The sequence below is a fragment of the Ctenopharyngodon idella genome, chromosome 12 (genome assembly GCF_019924925.1).
Source record: "Ctenopharyngodon idella isolate HZGC_01 chromosome 12, HZGC01, whole genome shotgun sequence".
Lineage (NCBI taxonomy): Eukaryota > Metazoa > Chordata > Actinopteri > Cypriniformes > Xenocyprididae > Ctenopharyngodon > Ctenopharyngodon idella.
The window spans coordinates 19,646,698-19,670,050 of record NC_067231.1 but is presented as its reverse complement, the minus strand read 5'-3'; the positions used below and the strand labels follow the sequence as shown (position 1 = coordinate 19,670,050).

The window sequence follows — 23,353 nt, the reverse complement described above, 5'->3', positions numbered from 1 at the left end:
ATGAACATGTTTTCTTTTTCTAAAAAAAAGTATACTTGCATGTTGATTGAGCCGTGGCATGTGGTGTCACAGTTTATATCCTGTGAGTCATGATTTGCACTGTGCAAGAGCACTTTTAAGATTTTAAGAACAGTTCAAAGTAGAGTGAGCATCGTATCGCTTAAGGAAGAAAGAGGTTCATTAAAGCAAAAAACAAAAAGGAAAAAGAAAAAAAAGTTGGGTGGGAGGGCGCTGGTTTACTGTGGGTGTCATGTGATTACAAACGGAGTTTGCACACTTTGATTCATTTCCACGATGGCACCAGGCTTTGTAATGGTGAGTGACACTGCATATCTGTCTTTCTTTGCATACTTTGTTCATTATCAGTTTTATTAACTCCCAAAGAGGTTGAGTTGTCATTTTATAGGCTTAATCTAAGTGTGAATCATAATAAAAATGGTAGTTCATGTTGCGATGAAAGGTTTGATTACATCTTCATACAATGTATGGAAATTATTTGCATATGCATTTTTACAATCTATTTTCTTACCCAAACCTAAGCGTTGACTGATGTTGAGTCAGAGATGTTGCACATCATTTGATTGATCCAAATACTGTGGTTTATGTTTGACTAAATGTGGTGTATTTATGCTTTGAATTATCTCTTAGATAGACAATTCAATAGAATTTCATGTTCTTGGCCAGTATAAAGTAATTTTAGAAGAAATAGTTTTGGTTTGGATGAGATAAAACACACATTGTCCAACCTAATATTGTACCAGAAACTTGTAGAATGCATTCAGACACTTCCTAAAACGAAAATTTCTTCCTAAAACAAATATAGGTCTTAGCCAAGGTTATGAATGTCCTCACATCCAAACAATCATAGAAGTCCCTAGGGTTTAAAAGTTTAACCTCATACGTGAAACAGGCATCATGGAGACTTATAAAGATCACCAAGTGGAAAGTTTTTAAAGGGCTAGTTCATCTAAAAATGATCACCCTCACAATGATCCAAACATGAATCCATTTCTTTCTTCTGTGGAACACAAAAGACAAAGGTATTTTGAAAAACTTTGCGGTGTAAACAACATTGAACCCCACTAATTTTCATTTATGGACAAAAACTACATTCATAATATAATATGTCATATTACCACGTTCACAAAAAAGTCACTATTTCCTCTTTTATTTCCTGTTAAATTATTTAGCACTAAACAATGAGCATTGGGAATGTGATGATTCTTTCTGGATTGATGCTACTGATAGAGACTTGATTTGGGCATTCCCAAAATACTGTCAAGGTGATCTGCAGCATTCCAGCTCTTTTTAAATCTAGATGCGCTGTGGTTACAGTGTGTTCTCAGTCTAACGGAAAGTTGTTGTGCGTGGTAAGTCTTTGATTCTCTGTTGTTTTGATACCATTTATCTTTACAGCGTAAATTTATAGGAATGAAATGTCATTAGACAATGCTTGCCAGCAGTGAGGCATGCCCTGACATGCCCAATATGAGGTTCCTTATGATGATAATGCTAAACACATTAACCTACTGTAATTGTGCTAACAAGCAAATAAGAGCTGCACTGAAGTAAAACAACTCTCTGCTGCATGATGCTAAACGTTCCGTTTAGAATATTATCTTTGTGGTATACTGAGTAATTCAGTAATGTAAGCAGGCTTTAAGCCAAACCTCACCCAATGAGCACATTGTGTGTTTTTTTGAGATGCTTCATCTTGGCATGTTGCCTCATATTATGCTTGGTGGGCTTGATCTTTATTTTGAGAATGGGCTTGTGTTAGGTTTATCTTTTTGTGAACTTTGCACTCTTTCTGATTGGAGAAATGGGAATTTAAAGAAAAATACTGTGGGGAAAAAAACTAGTTGCTTTTCTTCAGATGTGAGATTTCTTCGTACTGGCTTGTTTATAAGAGGGTGGTGACTAGAAAGGTCAGGTACAGCAGAACCCTGAGTAAGATTTCACTTTTTTTATACATGAAGATAACAAACACAATTGTCTTTGAAGTGTCTTTTTTTTTTTTTTTTTTTTTTAACCTTGTCCCAGACAAAGATGTTTAATCTTATAATTATTAAAATTCAAATAAAAATATAATAATCTAATCCAAGTGAAATAATCATGTACCTTTTTAAATATTTAAGGTGTGAAAATTATTTTATTTTTTGACAAATTATAAAAGGCTTTATTCCCACTACGACCAACAATTTTACCCCATATACCATTCAAACATTTGGAATATGTACTTTTTTTTTTTGTTGTTTTTTTTTTAAAGAAGTCTCTTATTCTCTATTTAAAAAAGTATTTACTGTCACTTTTTGAATGCATTTTTGCTTATTTTTTATTTAAAGTTTAATTTTTTTCCAAAAGCCTCATTCATTAATTTCACAGATACAGTATCCAAGGTACTAAATATACAAGTGGAGTTGGAACATGACACCAAACACTCAGTACATTCAGTATGTGGTCAGTGGCCAAATGTTGTGGTTCTGGTTTCAACTTGCAAAAATAATAATGTAAATAATACATTTTTTTTAGGATTTCATCATTTATAACTCAAAAAGGTCTTAGTGTTTTTTTTTAAATGTCAAAGTCTTGACACAAATTCAGATGCGACTTCACTGCCTGGAAAATAGTTAAACCATGTCTTAGTGTTTCAAAAAATATTACAACAATCTTTAACATTGTTTCTTTCTTGGAAGTCCAAATCAATGATTGTAGCACAAATGAAAATCAACAAGACTCTTCTTTTTCAGTGTAGCCCACACTTTCCACATGTAACTTGATTTTTGCAGCATTTGCTTGTCATTGTAGTGAGGCCAATAGGCAGTGGCATCTTTCCTGACCTCTAGTATGGATCACATCTTACAAACTGGAATAGGATAATGTACCAAAATGCCTGACTTCAACAATCTATGATAAATATTCTTCATCTCTGACATCACCCTCACTGCTTCTATCCTCCTCAATCTTCAGCTTCTTCTTTTCTTACTAAGACCTTATGCACTGCCATCAATATCATCAATACTTTATGGAAAAGGTACAACTTTTCATCTCTGTTTTTTATAAAACTTACTAACATCAACCTAAAACACTGGCAAAAAGGCGATTATACCGTCTGCCAGTACTGAACAATAGTGCAACTAACTATACAGAGAACAAATCTTTCCCCTAAAGGACTTTGTCATTTATGCATAACAGAGATTTTTTGGTATTTAAGTTCTTGAATTTACAAAATGTGCATTAAAAATGACCAAAAACTTTAGAAAACACATTTGGATGTACAATGAAAATCAAATTTTGAATTTATATGTAGCCCTACTTCCTAGTCTAAAATGAACTCAAAATGGAGCCTTGACAGCATGTGACCTAACATGTTCATTTTATTGGCTGAAAGGGATGTCATATGATAATACTAAAATGTCTTTTTTTTTTGGTTGAACGTTATTATTGTATTTAAAATGCGATTTAATCTATGCCATTTATAAATGACGCTGTATATCTGTTTTTTAAGTATTTTATTTCTATTGGCAGATGCTGATTTTTTGGCTTTGTCCTTGCTGTAATGCACTTCAAAACGGTAAATAAATTTTACATATTCCTACATTCAAAAAATAAAACACCCAGTACCATTTGTGTTTGCCTGCAGTGTGAAGGTAGACGGTTCATAAAAGGTTTGCAGATCAAATGTGGTTTTAGATACAACCCCCAGGGCTCCCCCTTTCTTCTATATTTAGTGATGCTTGCTAAGGCATCTTGCAACATTTGTGCTGTAGATAAGAATATTTCCTGGTATCATGTGGTGATTGTAAGGTGTTTTTTCACCTAATGGCAGAAAGCTCTAAAAACCTCATAGGAATGTGTTAAAAACCACTCGGGCTACCTTAGACCCCTCATACCCGAGCGTTCCCCCACACCCACAGTATACATTGTGGGGGAGTTTTTCACCGGCAGCTCACAATTTTCAGTCACACTTTATATTAGGTATCTTTAACTATGTACTTGTTAAGAATATAGGATACTTACTGTGTTCATGTTGTATTGTAAAACACATTTGCTGCTATTTAGGTGGGATATGGGTAAAGTTAGGGGCAAGTGTGGTAGTATGGTTAGGTTTAAGGGTGTGTGAGGGAATGGTCAACAGAGTAATTATAGATGTAATTACAGAAATTGCGTGCAGGTATCCAATTTTCTGACTCTGACATAAACAAGTTTAACAAGTAGCTGATTGTTTTCCACTTGAAAGCCATCTCTGCATTACATTATGGTTAAAAGACATCAGAGTACATTGTGGGTTATAAACTGTAAGCAATACAATTAATTAAGAGTCTTATGGCCAACATTTAAAATAGTGTGCTATCCATCAAATTATGTTTTTGAAATAACTTTTTACTTAAATTGCACTAACTCTCAAACTCTGCTTTGTTTTGTAGAAAAGTGCAACTTCTCTGTTGTAATGATGGAGACTGGAGAAAAGTACTCATGCTTCAGGTTAATGGACGGACCTAAACCAATTTGTAGTTCTCATAAATCAACATCTTCATGTGAGATTCACTACAGAAATGGCACCATGTGCTTGAAGTGGCCAGCAGACGTTGAACTAAACTGTGTGAGCGATTCTCTTGAGACACTCAATGGTAATAAGTGTCCCAAACCTATTGAGCACTGGAAATGTTCAGTTTTTGATTTCCATATCTGAATATCTGTTTCTCCAACACAGAAGATAAAAAAAAGTGTGCCCTTGACCAGAAATGTGAGTCAAAAAGCAGTCATTGTTCATTTAGTCATGGTAAACTCTATCATGAAGCAGGTATTTTTTGGGGGTATGGATTATTTATTTAAATGACTATTTTGTTTTGTTTTTTAGCTATCAATTGCAGTGGGGAGTACCAATCTCGTAAGTTTGTTTAATCTAAGTTTTCTAAGCACGTTAATTTTACAGGAAAACAATTTCATGACTGCACGCTAAAATCAAATGTTGTTTTTTCTTATCCAAAGATTCCAAAGAGTCCAAAGATTCTGTGTCAACCCTGTCCATGAGTAAGAGTGCAATACTGAACCATTACTACTTGTTTGCATTCATCATAAAATAATTCCACACAACCATGTAGCCTACCTAAATTGTTGCTCCTTTTGTTTATTTGCAGGCATTCCTTTAACTACAGCATGTGCCGTTATGGCAATAATCCACTGGATGGCACTATTAGACTACTAATATCTTAGTAACAATGTTTATCTTTGCCCCAACACGTTCGAGACCCAACTTGAAACATATCTTTTTGCTTTTTGTTGTATTTTAGTTGTAATTAAATTGTAGTAAAGCATACATTTTTGTGCATTTAGTGTACTTTTATGTGCTAAATTAGAACAACTTCATGTATACTTAGTACACTTTAAATATATGCCTGTGTAGGGATTAATTACATGCTTGATTAGTGATATTAAAGTGTACTTTATTTGTGTTATAAGTACATTACAAACCTATTATAAGTGACTTCAAAACACACAAGCAATATACCATGAATATATTCATATTATTCATATAGTTTTTCGTTTGTCAGAATAAATTGAACGCAGCGTAGGTAATTTTCGGAGAGGCTAGCTTGAAGGCATAAGTACGGTGACCGGGAGGGGACATGTTCGGTTCACTTAGGTTTGTCGTGGCCACGCTTACAGACTATGTGGCCACGACATAGCTCGTGGGAACATAATAATATGTCGCGATGTAAAGTCGTGGCCTCGAGATCATATGGTGAGGGAACGATATATTTTTTCTCGTGGCCACGACTTCATTATGTTGAGGGAACGACATCTGTTTCTCATGGCCACGAGTTAAATGTGTAAACAACCTGCGCGACCATAGCAACCTGGAATTATCAGAAATGGATAAGACTATAATAATATTTATTTTTAATTTAGAAAAAGAACGGAATTAAGAAATTATTATATTAACATAGTGCATATTGTATTGCGCGCAATGTTGCTTAGACAGCATTCAAATGAGGTAAATGTTGTACATTTTAATCCCATCCAACAGTCTTTTAAATCCATTCACTGATCGTTTATTTTTTATTTAATATTTTTATATTATTATTAGTTACATTTGTACATTTATTTGCTTTATTTGCCCCTTCATTTCCCATATCTCTTTATCTAATTAACATTCTGTACTTTGTTACTTAAAATTTGTATTCTGTAAATACTGTAAATGCCCGATCATGCCAATAAAGTTTTGACTGTATTTAGCCTATTTCTGACTACGGTAGCTTAAATGAGCGTCTGTTTTCACTTGTAGCCCCTCGTGCCTGTGACAGCATTCGAGTGAATTCGAAAAAAAATGTTTTACTATTAATAGGCTTTGTTTATTATTTGTATATAACCTATGAAAGCTTTATTTATGATTTTATTTTATTTCTCTAGGCGCACGTGAATTTTACAGGAAGTTCATTTACGGGAATTTAACATATATTACATATGTTAATAATCATTCCTTAATTCCACCCTTATTTTTCATTCTTAATTAAAAATAAATATTAGCTATTATAATCTTATCCATTTCTGATAATTCCAGGTTGCTATGGTCGCGCAGATTGTTTACACATTTAACTCGTGGCCATGAGAAATAGATGTTGTTCCCTCACCATATGATCTCGAGGCCACGACTTTACATCGCGTGGCCACGACATAAGGATGGCATTACCTCGACAAATGATCTCGTGGCCACGACATATTATCACGTTCCCACGAGTTTATATGTCGTGGCCACGACAAAACTAAATGAACCGAACATGTCCCCTCCCGGTCCTCGTACATAAGAGCGTCTCCAAAGCCACGCCTTCTCCAAAACACATGAACGCGTACAGCAGCAGGGAGCAAAAAAAGCGTCACGAGAGACGAAAGCTCATAACATTACAATAAAAATGAACATAAACAACTTAAAGAGCACTGACCTGTACCACCTGACTGCTGCAGATTAATAGTTCACCCAAAAATGAAAATAATGTCATTTATTACTTACCCTCATGTCGTTCTACACCCGTAAAGGCGGGTGCACATTGTGCGATTTTGGCACGATTTTGGTCGAAATTTTGAGAATCCTAAAAGATTACTATAATCCTAGGCTAAAATCTGTAGTCTTTGATCGCTAGTTTGACATGTTCACCGACAGCCGATTAATGACCGTTGCGATCAAATTTTACCTCCGACGAAATTCTGGCAGTGTCAGAAGTTTTGGCACACAGTCCTGCAGTGTGACTTCTACGACAAACGTCAAATTGTCTTCGTTTTTCAAGACAAGCCGTGATCAAAATTAACGCTAGAGATTTCTTTGTTTGCCACCATTTCAGTCCCGCATGTAATGCAAGCTCACTGTCACCGAATGTGTGTGGGTTGATGATGTAACGTTAATACTCTGGACAAGTTTTCTTGCGTGCATCCGTTTTTAACGCATCTCGACTGTCGTACAGTCTGACATAAATGACAGCTGAGATCCCACAGTGTGACATAAGGATCATGAACATACAGACTGACAAGCAACAATCGTAAAGGACTATTATAAATCGCACAGTGTGCACCCGCCTTAAGTTATTTTTGATGAAATCCGATAGCTCAGTGAGGCCTCTATAGACAGCAATGCCATTGAACTTCTCAAGATCCAGAAAGGTACTCAAAACATATTTAAAACAGTCAATGTGAGTTCAGTGGTTCAATCTTAATATTATAAAGCGACGAGAAAACTTTTTGTGCGCCAAAAAACAAAATAACGACTTTTAAACGATATCTAGTGATGGCCGATTTCACAACACTACTTCGAATCTTTTGTTTTTGAATCAGTGATTCGAAGCGCCAAAGTCACATGATTTCAGCAGTTTGGCATTTTGACACGCGATCCGAATCACTGATTCGAAACAAAAGATTCGAAACTGTTTTGAAATCGGCCATCCCTAGATAACGTTGTCGTTATTTTGTTTTTGGTTTTTTTTTTTTGGCGCACAAAAAGTTTTCTCGTCGCCTTATATTATATAAAGATTGAACCACTGAACTCACATGAACTGTTTTAAATATGTTTTGAGTACCTTTCTAAATCTTGAGAAGTTCAATGGCATTGCTGTCTATAGAGGCCGACTTCATTTGTGTTCCGAAGATTAACGAAGGCCTTACGGGTGTAGAACGACATGAGGGTGAGTAATAAATGACATTATGTTCATTTTTGGGTGAACTAACCCTTTAATTTCGACATTGATACGTAATTCGAGTCACAAACCGCTCCGAGTATAACGTCACGGGTTTCCATCTCTTCCAAATTACGGTAGTTATGGCGTGAATGCAGTATAATCTCGTTGTTTTGGTTCAGGAGGAACTGTAAAACGTGGCTGCTGTTTTGATTGCGGTTGGTGCTCGTGACTGGCGCCTACGCCCACCCCGGGGGGAAACAATCCAACCCTCTCCGTTGACTTTGTATTGTGAAGCTACCTCCTTGTCATTTCTTGCTTCTAACAAAAGACAGAACAATGTCTAAAAGCTGCTGTGTGACAGGGTGTACAGCAAACAAGCTAAAAACCCAGAACTAAGTTGTTATAAGCTACCGAACCGTAAAAGCCAGCCTTTAAGTGGGTACAGACAATAAGACGTGAAGCATCAGCAGGAAGAATGGGTAAATTGTAGTATCCTGACACTCAGTATGCCTCAGTATGTGTGCAGTAAACATTTTCTCACCTGTAAGTCAAATATCCAAATGTTAGTTTTATATATATTTCCTGTCGCTGATAGTGCTTTCAGTGCATCGTTACAATGACAAATTTGAGCATACAATTTAAAATATACCTAAAATATATTTTAAAATAAGTACACTTACATTTAAGTACACTTGGCGTACTACCAAAGGCAAATAACTCAAATGTACTGTATTAACATCCATTACACTCTCTGTTCAGATCAACCACTTGACATTTTGTGCAGATAAAAAAAAAATTCACATACTGTTTTTCAGCTACTATATAGTAGGCAAGTATGGATAGATGCAACCATAGTAAACACAAAGTCAGCATGAAACAAAAGTTGTGAGCACCTTTTCTTCCCTATTATGATGTATAGCCTATCCGAGTGAAATCGCTTCTCTAAAGAGAGAAACAAATGTAGGACAGAACTTGATTTTGTCCATCAGGAATTGATTGGATTGTTGGATCGCTGGCATTAATTGCCGCAATCTCACGTGAATGACAGTTTGCATGAAGGGCAGGATTATTGTCCCGCCTTCGTTAAGATGCAAGGTGAATGTGAAGATAGTGAATTGAAGAAAATAATAATGTACACAGATAAGTAATTTTTTATGCACTATTCCATAAAAAATAAAAACCATCAGTTTTTATTTCATGATGCCTTTAACTTCCTCTTCTTCTTGCAGTGACATCTCTTCTCTGATGACCTGTCACTCACATGAGATCAATAGCAAACCACAACAATCCAACGAATCCAATCAATTCCTGATAGACAAAATCAACATTTTTTCTTGTTCTAAAAGTAGTTTCACTTGGATATACATTACAATAGGGAAGAAAAGATTATCTCAACTACAATTTCATGTAAACTTTAAGCCAAATGGCTAGTCTGGCAATAGCAATGGTAGTCGGTAATGACACAAACACAGTAGTAAACAGCCTGCTTGTTCAGTCAATGCAAAAGGTGTTACATCTCCACCCGTGGTGTTATTGAGAATGAATATAAATTCAGTTACAAAGCAACAACTGCCGTACTAACATCCAGGTTATAGTGAGTGTGACGGACAGCAGCTCCTGGGGTTTATAGTAGAGGTGTTGGGAGGAGGGCCTCAGGGGGCCAGTTCCACAGCGCTCATTTGAAACCTTTGGTCCCCCATGGTCTGTTTTCCCAGAATGCCCTGTAGAAACTCTAACCTCTCAGGCTCCAAGTGTGTTTACTCTGAGTTAATGAATGAGCTAGTGTTGGAGCGAATGTGGGTGAGTAAATGCTAATCACATCCCTTTCCCCCAAAATAAAGCCTCCATTTCGCCCCTTTCCTGTTTGCTTTTATTCCCCTTTAGTTAAATCATCAGTAATCACGCTTTTAAAAGCTAGTCAGAGACTAACCGCAGGTCAGGAATGAAACGTTCGACTAGCACTGCCAGAAAAACACAAGAGGGGGGAAGTTTAGTGTGTGAGGAGTGTAAAGCCAAAGTTGAGGTGTCATATTTGATGTCAACTCTCACTTCTCCAACAATGCCAATTGAGTAAACACACACAAATGGTATGGGTGAGGGAATCAAGAGAGTGGGAGGAGGGGCCGTCCTTACTTGCTCTTCTAAGCGGGAGTGAGAGGAGGTCCAGAGGGAGGAGGCAAATGGGGAGAGCAGGATTGAGAAAGAGAGTAAGGAAAAGAAGTGGCGCTCTGTTTGCGGAGCAGTCTGGGACCATGCTGTCAGGCAGCTCTCTGATCTGGATTGGGGCGCTGCTTCTGGGGCTCGAGGCTTTGCTGACTGGGGCGTCTGACTTCCAGCACCATGGTTATGAGGAGATGGTGAGGGCTCTTTTTGCTGTCCAAAGCGAATGCTCCTACATCACTCGCATCTACAGCATCGGTCGCAGCGTGGAGGGACGGCACCTATATGTCCTGGAGTTCAGTGATAATCCTGGCATCCATAAAGCATGTGAGTCTTTTCTTTACTCTTGTACCAAGGCATTAAATTCCTCACCCATATAGCTCAAGCAAACTCTTGCACGTTTGAAAAATGTTCCTACTGAGGCTATAGTGCTGCCAGAGCTGATTGGTGAAGCAATTTGGGTTTGATTGCATAATTTGGGCTGTTTTCTAAGAAATGCACTTAACAGAATTGTCGAAATGAAGCTTTGGCTGGTTATTCATGAGTTTGTCTGGCCAGCCAATGTTAACCGTCAACTGGATTTATCTTGTTGCTCCTTAAACACTCACATACAGTAAATTGCATTTAAGAACAGACAGTAATGGGTTTAAGGGGGAGTATGTGCCTGGAGATGTGGTGTGTTATATGTAGCCGTTTCAGAGAGGAGCAAACATCGGCCTTATTATTGATCTAAAACAACCCACAGGAAAGAAAAATCTGAATCTTTAATAGCTCAGTTGTTTCTCCTAGAAACTGACAGCAAATGGACACTTCTGCTTCTCAGATGATTCTATTGAGATCAAGACCTCATTAATCTTCACTGTGTAGAGTTCCAGAAGAGATCAATTTCTTAAACTGAACTCAGATTGGCCAAGATACAAAAAGTTGGAATCAAAAGTCAGAAATCCCAACATTACTTATCAAAGAAGAAAACAAATTGTCTAGGCTATGCTATCCATTTTAATTTTGTATGCCAACAATTGTCTCCATTTACAAGGAATTTCAGGAGAAACATCTGATACTTTAATAAAAGATAACTCAGAACTCCAATGTATCTTACGAAATATGAAAGAGCAGCTGCTGAGCGGTAAAATTTCCCTCTTTGTTTCAGTCTGTAGACCTTGTTCCTTTGTTCACTCAAATTCAAAACACTTCAGCTCTGCTACTGGAAGTAGTTAAGATCTGTAAACAAAAGAAGTTAATAAATCGGCTTACTAAAACAAATTAATCTTTGCCATTAGATGTTTTATACACTGCAAAAATAACTTTCTTACTTTGTATTTTTGTCTTGTTTTCCAGTACAAATATCTAAACGTTCTTAAATCAAGTTGCATTTACCTGAGAAGCAAAATTACAACATATTAAGTTTTCTTTTCTGAAAAATCTATCAAAATTATGCTTAAAACAGCATAAAGTCACTTAATTTTTCAGAAAACAAGACTTAATATCTTGTATTTTTGCTTCTCAAGTAAATGTATCTTGATTTAAGAATGTTTAGATATTTGTACTGCAAAACAAGACAAAAATACTGAGTAAGAAATTTTTTTTTGTAGTGTAAAAATCTGCTTCTCTTTGCAATATGCGTACAAAGGTAAAACCTCTGAGAGAATTGCAGGATGTATACATGTTCCACACGGAGTACAAAAACAGGAACCGGTACAGCAGAGTGGGCAAAGTCGTCGTGACCTGACACTTTAGATTCCAAACAATGTTTGCGTTTCATGCGTTAATGTCGAGGTCACCCATTTAGTGACTCTTTGAGCAGTGGCACTGACTGCACTGTTAATTTTTATTTGGTGATTAATGGGTAGATTGTGATGAGTCTGCCTGCACACAATACAAATGTAAAACTTCAGAGAGAATTGCAGAATGTATACATGTTCCACACGGAGTAAAAAAACAGGAATCAGTATAACAGAGTGCATGGGCAAAGTCATTGTGACCTGACCCATTAGATTTCAAACAATGTTTGCGCTTCATACATTAATTTCGAGGTCACCCATTCAGTGACTCTTTGAGCAGTGGCACAACACAGTTAATTTAATTATTTGGTGATTAATAGAAAGACTGTGCCTGATGAGTCTGCCTGCACACAGTGGCTAATTAGATTTGCGATCTCGCTGTCACTCACTTCCGCATCAAAAAAGAACAAACGGAAATCTGCTGGTACTTGTTAGAGGAGATAATTGTGAATAATGAGCTGACAACTGGCTGTGAGACAGGAATTTCGATGAGAGTGGCCTGCTGCGCTGTTAAACACTCAGAAAGCTTTTGTAGGAGGAAAATGAAGAATTTTAATTCATTCATGCTTGATACTAGCATTTACAGTGTCAGCTTACTCAACCGCATGCTACAGATACTAATGGTAAAGTGTTATAATTTGTTTTAAAGGCATAGTTCGCCTAAAAATGAAAATTCTGTCATCATTTACTCACCCTCATGCCGTTCCATAATTTTCTGTGCATAAATATGGTGTGTTCTTCAGAAGACTTGGAATGTAATGTATAAGTTGTGTGAACTTTTATGGTGCTTTTTAGAGCCCATATCACCATTCACTTTCATTGTATTAAAAAAAGTAAATTTCTTCTGTTGTGTCCCACAAAAGAAAGTCATGGATCAACATGAGGGTGAGTAAATGATCACAAAATCTCTTTAAATATTTAGTAGGCAATCCTTGCAGTACCTTTAGAGCTTCGTATTGCATATTGGGCCTTAATTCATGCAGTTGCTTTCTCTGAATTGCTCAGAGCTTGCATGCTATTCACGGATGTGACCCTATGACCTCATGACTTCCTGACTGGTGGTCACCTGACCTGTGTTTTTCAGTGGAGCCAGAGTTCAAGTACGTTGGGAACATGCATGGGAATGAGGTGCTCGGCAGGGAGCTGCTCATCTACTTAGCCCAGTTCCTGTGTGAGGAATACAGGGCAGGAAACGAGCGAATCACGCGCCTCATCCACGACACACGGATCCACATCCTTCCTTCGATGAACCCGGATGGATATGAGGTGGCTGCCAGGCAGGTATACAGCCCTTAGTAGTTAATCTGCAATGTAAAACAAGTATACTAAAACGCCTAAATGCGTGACCAACTGCTCGTGGTGTGAATGTGAGCATGCATATGTATACACTTATTTATTCAGTGTGTCAGCTGTGGTGTGGGAGTGTTGTAAGTCCCTGGAGGCCTCCAGTTTGTTATGGAGGAATCAGCCATGTCCCAGAGTGCATTGCTGGCTTTCTTTTGAGACTAATTACACCAGAATAACTCACAAAAAATAACAAAATACACACAGTATTTTTTTCTGGAACAGAGCATCCATACACCTACAACGTTCACACATCTAGAATGCAAAATTACAGTAATACAGACTCTTTCTTGATCTTTGAGACTAATTATATGTCCAGCAGTAAATGGTGGCTGAATGTTGCCACACACACCCAGTTATCATGCGTCTCACTCGACCAGACAAAAACTAGCAAAGGAAACTATACCTTAGCATCAGACAGGATCTATTTAACATGCTCTAACTCGGTTACGCAACACACACAAGCGCAATATACTACTTGAGGTATATAAATTTCACACCTGACATACTGAGAATGTTAAAAGGTGATATCCTTTCCGAAATGTTACTTAAAGAATAGAGAATGATGTGGTCTTTATCTGATTTACAGGGTCCAGAATTCAACGGCTACTTAGTGGGACGTGGAAACGCAAAGGAGGTAGACCTGAACCGCAACTTCCCGGACCTGAATGCTCTGATGTACTACTACGAGAAGCACAATGGCCAAAACCACCACCTGCCACTGCCAGATAACTGGGAATTACAGGTGATCATCTATCAGTGTCACATACACTACTATAGGAGAGGAGACAGTGTCTGTTTAAAATGAGATGAGTGGGAGAGACCAGTCAAGCAGTTATTTATAAAGCTTGTGTAGCGGTTTGGAAATGTTGAACGATGTTGAGATAATAATATAAGATACAATATAAGATATGTTTGTACTGTATATATTAAAGGTCATATGCTAACCATTTATGTGCACTACTGTTCAAAAGTTTGGGGTCAGTAAGATTTTTTTTTAAAGAATTAATACTTTTATTCAGCAAGGACGTGTTAAATTGATGAAAAATGACAGTAAAGACATTTGTAATGTTACAAAAGATTTCTGTTTCACATAAATGCTCTTTCTATTTATCAAAGGATCCTGAAAAAAATGTATCACGGTTTCCACAAAAATATTAGGCATCACAATTGTTTTCAACATTGATAATAATAAGAAATGTTGCTTGAACACCAAATCAGCATATTAGAATGTTTTCTGAAGGATGATGTGACACTGAAATCTGGAATAATGGCAGTTTTGCAATCACAGGAATAAATTACATTTTAAAATGTATTAAAATAGAAAACAGTTATTTTAAATTGCAATAATATTTCACAATATTACTGTTTTTACTGTATATTTGATCAAATGCAGCCTTGGTGAGCATTAAAGACATTAAAAAACATTTTTTATCAAAACTTTTGAACGGTAATGTGTATATTTTGAGATTAATTCATTTAGACACTTTTACCTAAATTGACTCAGGGTTCTTATTCAGAACCGGTTCCATTTTTTAAAAATACCAAATACCAAAAAATAACTGAATAAATGTATGGGATGACACTTTTCAGTGAGTCAAAACAGAGTGCAACCACTTTGAAATCAACTCTTATGAGCCAATAGGCCTACTTTTTAGTGAATCAAAAATAACACGCAGCACAACCAGTTTAGTCTGATTCCCAAAATGTTCAGTTTAAACAGACTTTTTAAAGAATTGTTTTAAATATATATATCTCATTTGTCAGTGGAATTGCATTTTTCTCCCCAAAGTTTTATTCCTTAAAAGTACTAAAAGAATTATTAATGGAGTCATTAAGGACCTTGAATAGTTAATAATTACCATCATTATGTGTGTTCCCTGGGAATCAAACCTATGATTGGGCTGATTTTGGAGGAAAATCTGTGGAATAAAACACCATAGAAAAAAAACTCAAATTATCCAAATATTTAATAATTATGCAAACATGACATGTGGTGAATGACTTTGTGAATGACTTGGAATGAATCCCAGATTCAGATATTTGTGGATCTGTTCTGCTGGCCTGCCCATGACGTGTGCATTGCTAACATTATGTTCAACCAGTTGAGTAGGGCCCTATGATTTCCTATGATGATGCAGTAACGCGGACGGAATCGCGGAATCCAGTTAAAAAAACGGAATTTAGTATATAACGCGGAATGTCACGGAATTTGTCAAATTTTTGATGAATGAATAAAAAGAGGCTCCGTACACAGTAGGCTACAATCGCGATATAGACTAGTGTCCGTGAATATTAAACCTTAAATAGACTATTTAAATATGAATCCTGCATATCTGTGTGCCTCTGAAATGAATGAAGCGCGGTTTCATCTACCTCACACACACATACACACGCGCGCGCATGCACGTACGCGCACACACACTGAAGCACGTGCGACGCTCGCGGTGTTTTCATCCTTTGTCGCATGAGGAAATGAACGCACGAAATTCATCTCCAGAGCCGCTCTGAAAGTCACTTCATCAGCATTTAACCGCTTCGTTTGAAAAACTATCGTCATAAACACAGAGAAACTCAAAGCTCTCGGCAACCCGTCAAAATAAAAGTTCGATTTAACTTGACAGAACCATATTACTGTTTTACAGTAGAATTTAGATAATTTAATAATAAATTATTAAAACTATATTTTTAAGGAATAATCTCAGCTTTTCATCCATGTTTTAATTTTAACAGTAAAGCTCTGTTGTGCAGCACATTGATTGACAAAAAAGTTTAATTTTTAAATTAAATGATTAAAATATAAATTAAATTGTATGCCTTCATTTGACTGCCGGAAAAATTAAAATACGAAACAGAATTTCTGGGGGGGAAAAACAAAACAAAAAAACAAAATTTTTTAAAAATACTTTTTTTTTAATACATTTTGTTGTTTTTAAGAATTCAATTAATTAGACATGCTTTTTGATTATAAAAATGTAATTAAACCATTAAAATGGAATCCAGAAAAGTTAAAACAAAAAACAGAATTTGGTAAAAATAAAACAGAATTTGAGGGGAAAGAATAAAACATATATCATAGGGCCCTAAAAAATTTAATTTTTTTGTTAAACTTTTAATAAATTGTTGGTAAATTGGATAAGTTTCATTATTTCAATTAATTAGACATGCTTTTTGATTACTAAAATTTAATTTAACCATTAAAATGGAAATGGAAAAAAAAATGGAGAAAAAAAAACTGAAAAAAAAGAAAGAAAAAAAAAACGGAATCCAGAAAAATCTAAACGGAAAAAACGGAATTTGGGAAAAAATAAAACGGAATTTGGGAAAAAATAAAACGGATTTCATAGGGCCCTAGTTGAGCTACAGGATCTATCTGTATATGCTGTGTATGTTTTCATGGGGTGACCTTTTCAATGTACTAACAATCTTTTATACATAGACATCACATAGATAAATCCATGTTCCAATCTCAAGTAAAATACAAGATTGTGCCAGTTTTCTGCATTGCAAAGAAAAACCTTTTTGTTTTTACAGTTGGACAGCACACTTAAGCTCTCCATTAGTCTGTCAGTAACCCACCCAGCTCTCGTTCTGCCGGTCTGCTCTCTATCAACTGCCAACAGGCCCACCTTTCACAAAATAGAGAGCCTTGGCCTGTGTAAATGGACTTTTTTAGCTTGTACTGCTGTTAGTCTTCATCATGAGCTCTGGATATTTTGGTTAGCCTTTCACAACCTGCTGAGTATAAAGTCAAGCTCATCTATGAGGATCCATGCTATCCATCATGATTTAAGAATGTTACAAAGAACATCTTGTGCTTCAGTGGAAACAAGAACATCTGACCTTTAGTACAAAGTAGTTTACATGCTCAATGTCACAAACTGACCTAGAATAGTACAGAATATTACCCATTTCTTCTTGGTTTTATGTAATAAAATGAAAGAATTCCCAGATTTTTGGAAGACTTTTGGACCCCGCTAGAATAATTTAAACCATTCAAACAGCTCTTTCCAGGAACAACTATGTATTTTCCTCAGTCTAAAATGAGAACTCCAGCTTTGAAAAAGCAAGTATATCCATTGGCAGCCAGACGTCCCTCAGGATAACAACAGAAGAACTGCAGTCGGAGGAGTATGACACGTTCCAATCATTTCTCTGCGAGTCAAGAGCTGTCACTCTCACATCAAACCTCGCTCGTGACCTTCTGACCCTAGTGTGGGTTTCGCACTACACAGACCTAGCAGGGTGAAAAACATCTGTGTGAGTTCACAGCACGTAACCTGACTCTTCAATGACAGCTGGGGCCAAAATGGACGCTTGGCTGTTTATATATACAGATCCATGCATAATAAATACACAGTCTCCTCAAAACAGAGTACGGACGGGATCAATAGCTCAGCAGCCATCTCTAAGGAGCCAGACTCATTTTACTTAATGCAACAGGGTCAGGTGGAGGTTTTTTTATCCCTTCACCTCTAGTACCACATGTCAGATCTCTCAGATAGCAGAGCTGAAGGAATATTCCAAACAGGCTGCTGGAGTGTCATGGCATAAAAACATAAAACAAAGGCTGAAATAATGCACACGCCATGCGTGTTTTCACATCGGAATGTTTTATCCTGTATTTTTGGTTCCAGGTTGAGCCGGAGACTTTAGCAGTGATAAAATGGATGCAGAATTATAACTTCATTCTGTCAGCGAACCTCCACGGTGGAGCTGTAGTCGCCAATTACCCCTTCGATAAGTCTCGCGAGCCCCGGATAAGAGGCAAAACAACATACTCGGCCACCCCTGATGATAAAATATTCCGAAAGGTATGTTGTTGTTTTTTTAATTTGTGTGATTTTCTACTTTAGAAAAAGTTTAATGTTCACAAACAATTGTAAGTAAGCCATTTGTAAGTTTATTTCCCCCAAATTACAGAGGCAACACCGACTCAACCAATGGAGTTTGGGGGCGGGATTATCTATTAGTTTGACCAATGGCAGATGGGTGGTGTTTAAGAAGCCTGTTTGAAATGTCATTATTTTTGCAATTCCGTTTGGTGACGCTTCTCTGCTAAAAAACAAAAAACAAAAAAACAAAACACTTACATCAACCTAAGATGACTAAACTTTAAACTTGCCAGTCTTAGCTAGTTTAAACTGGTCTTGTCTGTGGTCAGTTGCATGAACTGCTTAGACTAGTACTCTTTTTTTTTTTTTTTTTTTTTTTAAGACTGGTCCAAAATGTACTATTAATTAAGCCTTGACTAACTGCTAGTCGGTTGTTGTTGGTCAGACTGGTTCTTAAGACACAGTCTTAACATGGTGGCAACTAGCCCCTGGTTTAAGATGGTCTCCCAAGAGCCCAAAACCCTTCTAAAACCAGCCAAAAGACCAGCCTGACCAGTCTGGGAGATCAACTTAGACCGGCAAACCAGCTTAGGTTGGATTAAGTGTTAGTTTGTTCAGCAGAGTAGTTGCACAGAGATAACACACTTCAACTAATGAAGAGTTGGCTGTTATTTTTCCCAATTCCCTGGTGAATATTTACAGATTTGTGTGTCTTTGTATTTTGTGTGTGTGTGTAGTTGGCAAAGACGTACTCTTATGCCCACAGCTGGATGCATAAGGGCTGGAATTGCGGCGATTACTTTGATGAAGGAATCACAAATGGAGCCAGCTGGTACTCTCTTTCTAAGGGTGGGTTATATTTTACATACCACAGTTCTTATTCAATTACTTCAACAAGGCTTGTGGTTTTGTCTCATCTAAATGCCTTGTAATTTAGCTGAAATTTGGGAATTACGAGCACTTTTATCTTTAAGAGAACGTGATTGTGTTCTAGTTTAGAGATTTTCACTAGTGCCAGCACCAGTGTAATTTCACCAGTGAAATTAACTACTTCTTTAAAGGGATAGTTCACCCAAAAATCCCCCCAGGGCATTCAAGATGTAGGTGACTTTGTTTCTTCAGTAGAACACAAATGATGATTTTTAACTCCAACCGTTGCGGTCTGTCAGTCGTATAATGCATGTCAATGAGAACTCCATCTATAACAGTCAAAAAAACATGCACAGACAAATCCAAATTAAACCCTGCGGCTCGTGACGACACATTAAGACACGAAACGATCGGTTTGGGTGAGAAACCGAACAGTATTTATATAATTTTTTACCTCTAATACACCACTATGTCCAACTGCCTTGAGCATCCGGTTGGTGAGGTCTGAAAACGCGCTCTGATGACGGAAGTGATCTCTTACGTGTATACTTCAATGAGTGCGAGACATCACTTTCGGCATCAGAGTGCATTCAGACCTCACACACCGGATGCTCAAGGCAGTTGGACATAGTGGTGTATTAGAGGTAAAAAATGATATAAATACTGTTCGGTTTCTCGCACAAACCGATCGTTTCGTGTCTTAGGACATCAATGTGTCGTCACGAGCCGCAGGGTTTAATTTGGATTTGTCTGTGCATGTTTTTTTGACTCTTATAGATGAAATTCCCATTGACAAGCATTATACGACTGACAGACTGCAACGATTGGAGTTAAAAATCATCATTTGTGTTTTACTGAAGAAACAAAGTCACCTACATCTTGGATGCCTTGGGGGTAAGCAGATAAACATCAAATTTTCATTTTTGGGTGAACTATCCCTTTAAGGGGCAATATTTTGAATATGTGGGGCATCTTTTCCACTCCAACTATACATACTACATTTGTGCTATACATACTACATTTTAATCTGTGATTAAGAAGAATTATGTCTCAATATTTCTGAAGGGATGCAGGACTTCAACTACCTCCACACAAACTGCTTTGAGATCACTCTGGAGCTCAGCTGTGATAAGTTTCCTCCAGCAACAGCTCTCGCCAGTGAGTGGCTGGCCAACAGAGAGGCTCTGGTGTCTTACATGGAGCAGGTGAGGAACTTCCCTTCTCACATTTGACTGTTTTACTGCTTTAGTTTCAGCTCAGTCTGCCTGTAATGAAACAAGCAGAAGTTCAAACTTGAACTCTGCAGTCAGAATATGTAGAACTGGAATTGGAGAGTGTCGTATTCAAAATCAAATAGGTAAAAAGGGGGCTAGTATTCTAGTGGACACAGGTAAGAAAGACAAATTGGTTCACCATGGCACCAGCAGGTAATGAACCTGTCCCCAGATACTTATAATGTGAAATTGATATGAACCTTCAGGGGTCTCGTTGTGAGTTCAAGTAACACTACACTGCTTGCTAGCACATTTAAAGTAATGGAAGGAATCGGTTTACCACTTTGAGTGCTGTGCCTGACTGTAATGAAAGCTTAACCCTTCTGCTGTGCTGAAAATCCTTTACCTAATTTGGTGTTCCCAGTCAAAAATGACCGGCCTTTGAAATTCTCTGATTATGCTATTTTTTTTTTTTTTTAAACAAATACTGGATTCAATCTTTTGTCATCTTTTTTTCTTTCAATAAGCACAGGTTTTGAATTTCTTTTTTGATAGGTTTCATTGATCTGAACATATGAACTTTCATATGCATGAAAAAATTTCACTTAAGCTTATTAATTAGTGCATTAGCTCAGACCAATGAGGCCCATGATCAATCAGTTCCAAAAAGAAATACAAAACCTGCGCTAACTGAAAGAAAACAAGCTGATAAATGGATTGAATCCAGTATTTGGCAACAACATAGCATAACAAGAAAATTTATAAGCGATTATTTGTAGGCCAGACAGTTTTGTAAGTACAAAACCCCCCACCCACCAAAAAGTCCAAAAAAATTGCACATTTTGTGAAAATGTTTAAATTGTTATACCCTGACTGTGTAAGCAAAGTCAGCAAGTTTTAGTCCAATGCGATAAAGTTAATGTGACGAGCAGGGCGGGCGAGAGCCGTGAGGGAATGGCGCGAGGCTGGTGACGCGAGTGTTAATAAGCGTCAGCTGCGCGTTGCACCGGTCTCGAGTCTCTCACGGAGGAGCTCCGGAAGCATAAAAGGGGAGCGACGACAGTAAAGGACGAGAGAGGACCAGGCCTGGACTTTAAGTTATGTTTTATTATGTTTGTGTGGCCGGCAGACGTCCGTGAGGGTCTGCCGGCATTACTTTCGTTTTATATTTGTTTATTTTATATATTAAAGTTATGTTGAACGTTCGCCGGTTCCCGCCTCCTTCTTCCTGTGTCTATGAACAACGTTACAGTTAACTAGCATTTTCGGGGGAGAAGAAAATCCTCTCTGGGTCGAAATGACCAGAATACAACATGAGGGTTGACATATCATGATTCTCTCTTGTCCTCCAGGTTCACCATGGGATAAAAGGCATGGTTTTTGATGAGAACAACAACCCAATTAGCAATGCTGTGATCTCGGTGGCAGGCGTAAACCACGATATCACCAGCGGTGAGTGTTGTTCTACATTAAAAGCTGATTTTGTAGTATGTCCATGCTTGAATACTTCATTTCATGCATCTGATGCTGTCTCAGGGACGGATGGAGACTACTTCCGTCTGCTCTTGCCGGGCACCTACACAGTGACGGCTTCTGCAATAGGTTACCAACCATTTACCAGCATGGTGACAGTGGGACCAGCTGAAGCTGTACAGGTGATAAACAACGTCACAAATACACAATTACATTATTCTTTACTGATGTTTTTTACAATAACAAATTAACAGTTTTTATTTGTTGTTCTTTCCAGTTGCATTTCTATTTGAAAGTTCAACCAAAAGGGACAAACTTGAACATAAAAGGTTATCCCAACAAGAAGGGCCCATCGACGGCTAAGATTCCTCCTACCAACCTTGGCCCAAGATAAAGAGCAAGGACTCTTCTCTTAACACAGACAAAACAAGTCTTTACTTTTTAAACTGAAGAACAATAAAGGGAAACATGGACTCTCACTGTGACAAATCTCACCTTCCTATGTCATATAGGTTCTTTGTTGTTTGTATAGATGCGTAAAAGTGTGGGAAATCCATATTTTGCTCTCATGTTCTTGTGGAGCTTAAATATATATGTATGTTATATAAAGGCTTTGATTAAAAGAACAGGAAGAAGTAGGTATTGTAAACAAATATTTCTCTTTTTATGAGAAATTAGTCATAGATTAATGAAGACATTTAGATGGAATGTTACTGGAAATTATGTCTGAATATGATAAGAAGTCAATCGGTATAAGATTAATTATCACCTATGTGGAAAATAATAATAAAATAAACATTTTATCATTTAAAATAAACTAAGATTGTTTTTTATCTATTTTTTGGGCAATTGTTGTATTTAGAAAACATGTTTAAAATACCATCTTGGTGCATGTGTGAATATTTGTAAAAAATGTATTGAATTTTTTTTTTATAAAGGTACTATATACATACTTCAACTATTTTATCACATGGATATACATTTTCTTCTAATGATCTTTACATGTAAATATGTGCTGTTTGACAAAACCAGGCGTATTTTAGTTCGCCATTTGCAGTATTGGGGAAAGTTACTTTTAAAAGTAATGCATTATAATATTGCGTTGCGTATTGCATATTTTGCTTATTAGTATGGTTGATTTGGATCATTGAAAGTCAGCAGCAACAACATTGATAAATAAAGTGAGTAAATACATAAAGTATATTTGTGTAATTTAATATATTTAATTATTACAGGTTTGCACATAATTTTGATTGTATTTCACTGTTTTTATTCATTTTGAGGAATATTGAATGTTTTCGTGCAAGTGAGATGAGTAAATGCATGTTCATGTTCATATTTAGTCTAGAATTACAATAACCATCATGTTATTGTACCACAGCGCGCACAACCACAGCACACACAACATGTACATACACTATTTCTCTCAACATGGGGACAGGAGAGCCGTCACTCAGTAAATGTGAAAACAAGGTAAGATATTTTGTTGTAAATTGAAAAAGTAATAT

At 36.9% G+C, this 23,353-nt stretch overlaps 1 protein-coding gene across 3 annotated transcripts; it reads left to right on the top strand.

Moving 5' to 3' along the window:
• The first annotated feature begins 144 nt into the window (after positions 1-144).
• Positions 145-22,662, top strand: cpn1 (carboxypeptidase N, polypeptide 1). Of its 3 annotated transcripts, none has more exons than XM_051914306.1 (14): positions 145-315; positions 3,529-3,574; positions 4,428-4,631; positions 4,715-4,747; positions 4,862-4,891; positions 4,993-5,034; positions 13,194-13,390; positions 14,043-14,198; positions 18,091-18,267; positions 19,026-19,137; positions 20,224-20,363; positions 21,725-21,824; positions 21,909-22,027; positions 22,123-22,662. In XM_051914306.1, exons 1-14 carry the CDS (start codon positions 295-297, stop codon positions 22,237-22,239), a joined length of 1,494 nt encoding a protein of 497 aa, XP_051770266.1. In that variant the 5' UTR covers positions 145-294; the 3' UTR covers positions 22,240-22,662. The 3 variants fall into 3 exon arrangements, with proteins under 3 accessions (XP_051770266.1, XP_051770264.1, XP_051770263.1); XM_051914304.1 differs by lacking the exon at positions 145-315 and adding an exon at positions 3,011-3,034; XM_051914303.1 differs by lacking the exons at positions 145-315; positions 3,529-3,574; positions 4,428-4,631; ... (1 more) ...; positions 4,862-4,891; positions 4,993-5,034 and adding an exon at positions 8,110-10,655.
• The last annotated feature ends 691 nt before the right edge of the window (positions 22,663-23,353 follow it).

Coding starts and splice junctions, on each gene's coding strand:
- cpn1 (XM_051914303.1), top strand. CDS start 10,253: ATGGTATGGGTGAGGGAATCAAGAGAGTGGGAGGAGGGGCCGTCCTTA. Junction 13,391..14,042: donor ATGAGGTGGCTGCCAGGCAG/GTATACAGCCCT, acceptor TCTGATTTACAG/GGTCCAGAATTCAACGGCTA. Junction 22,028..22,122: donor GACCAGCTGAAGCTGTACAG/GTGATAAACAAC, acceptor TGTTCTTTCCAG/TTGCATTTCTATTTGAAAGT.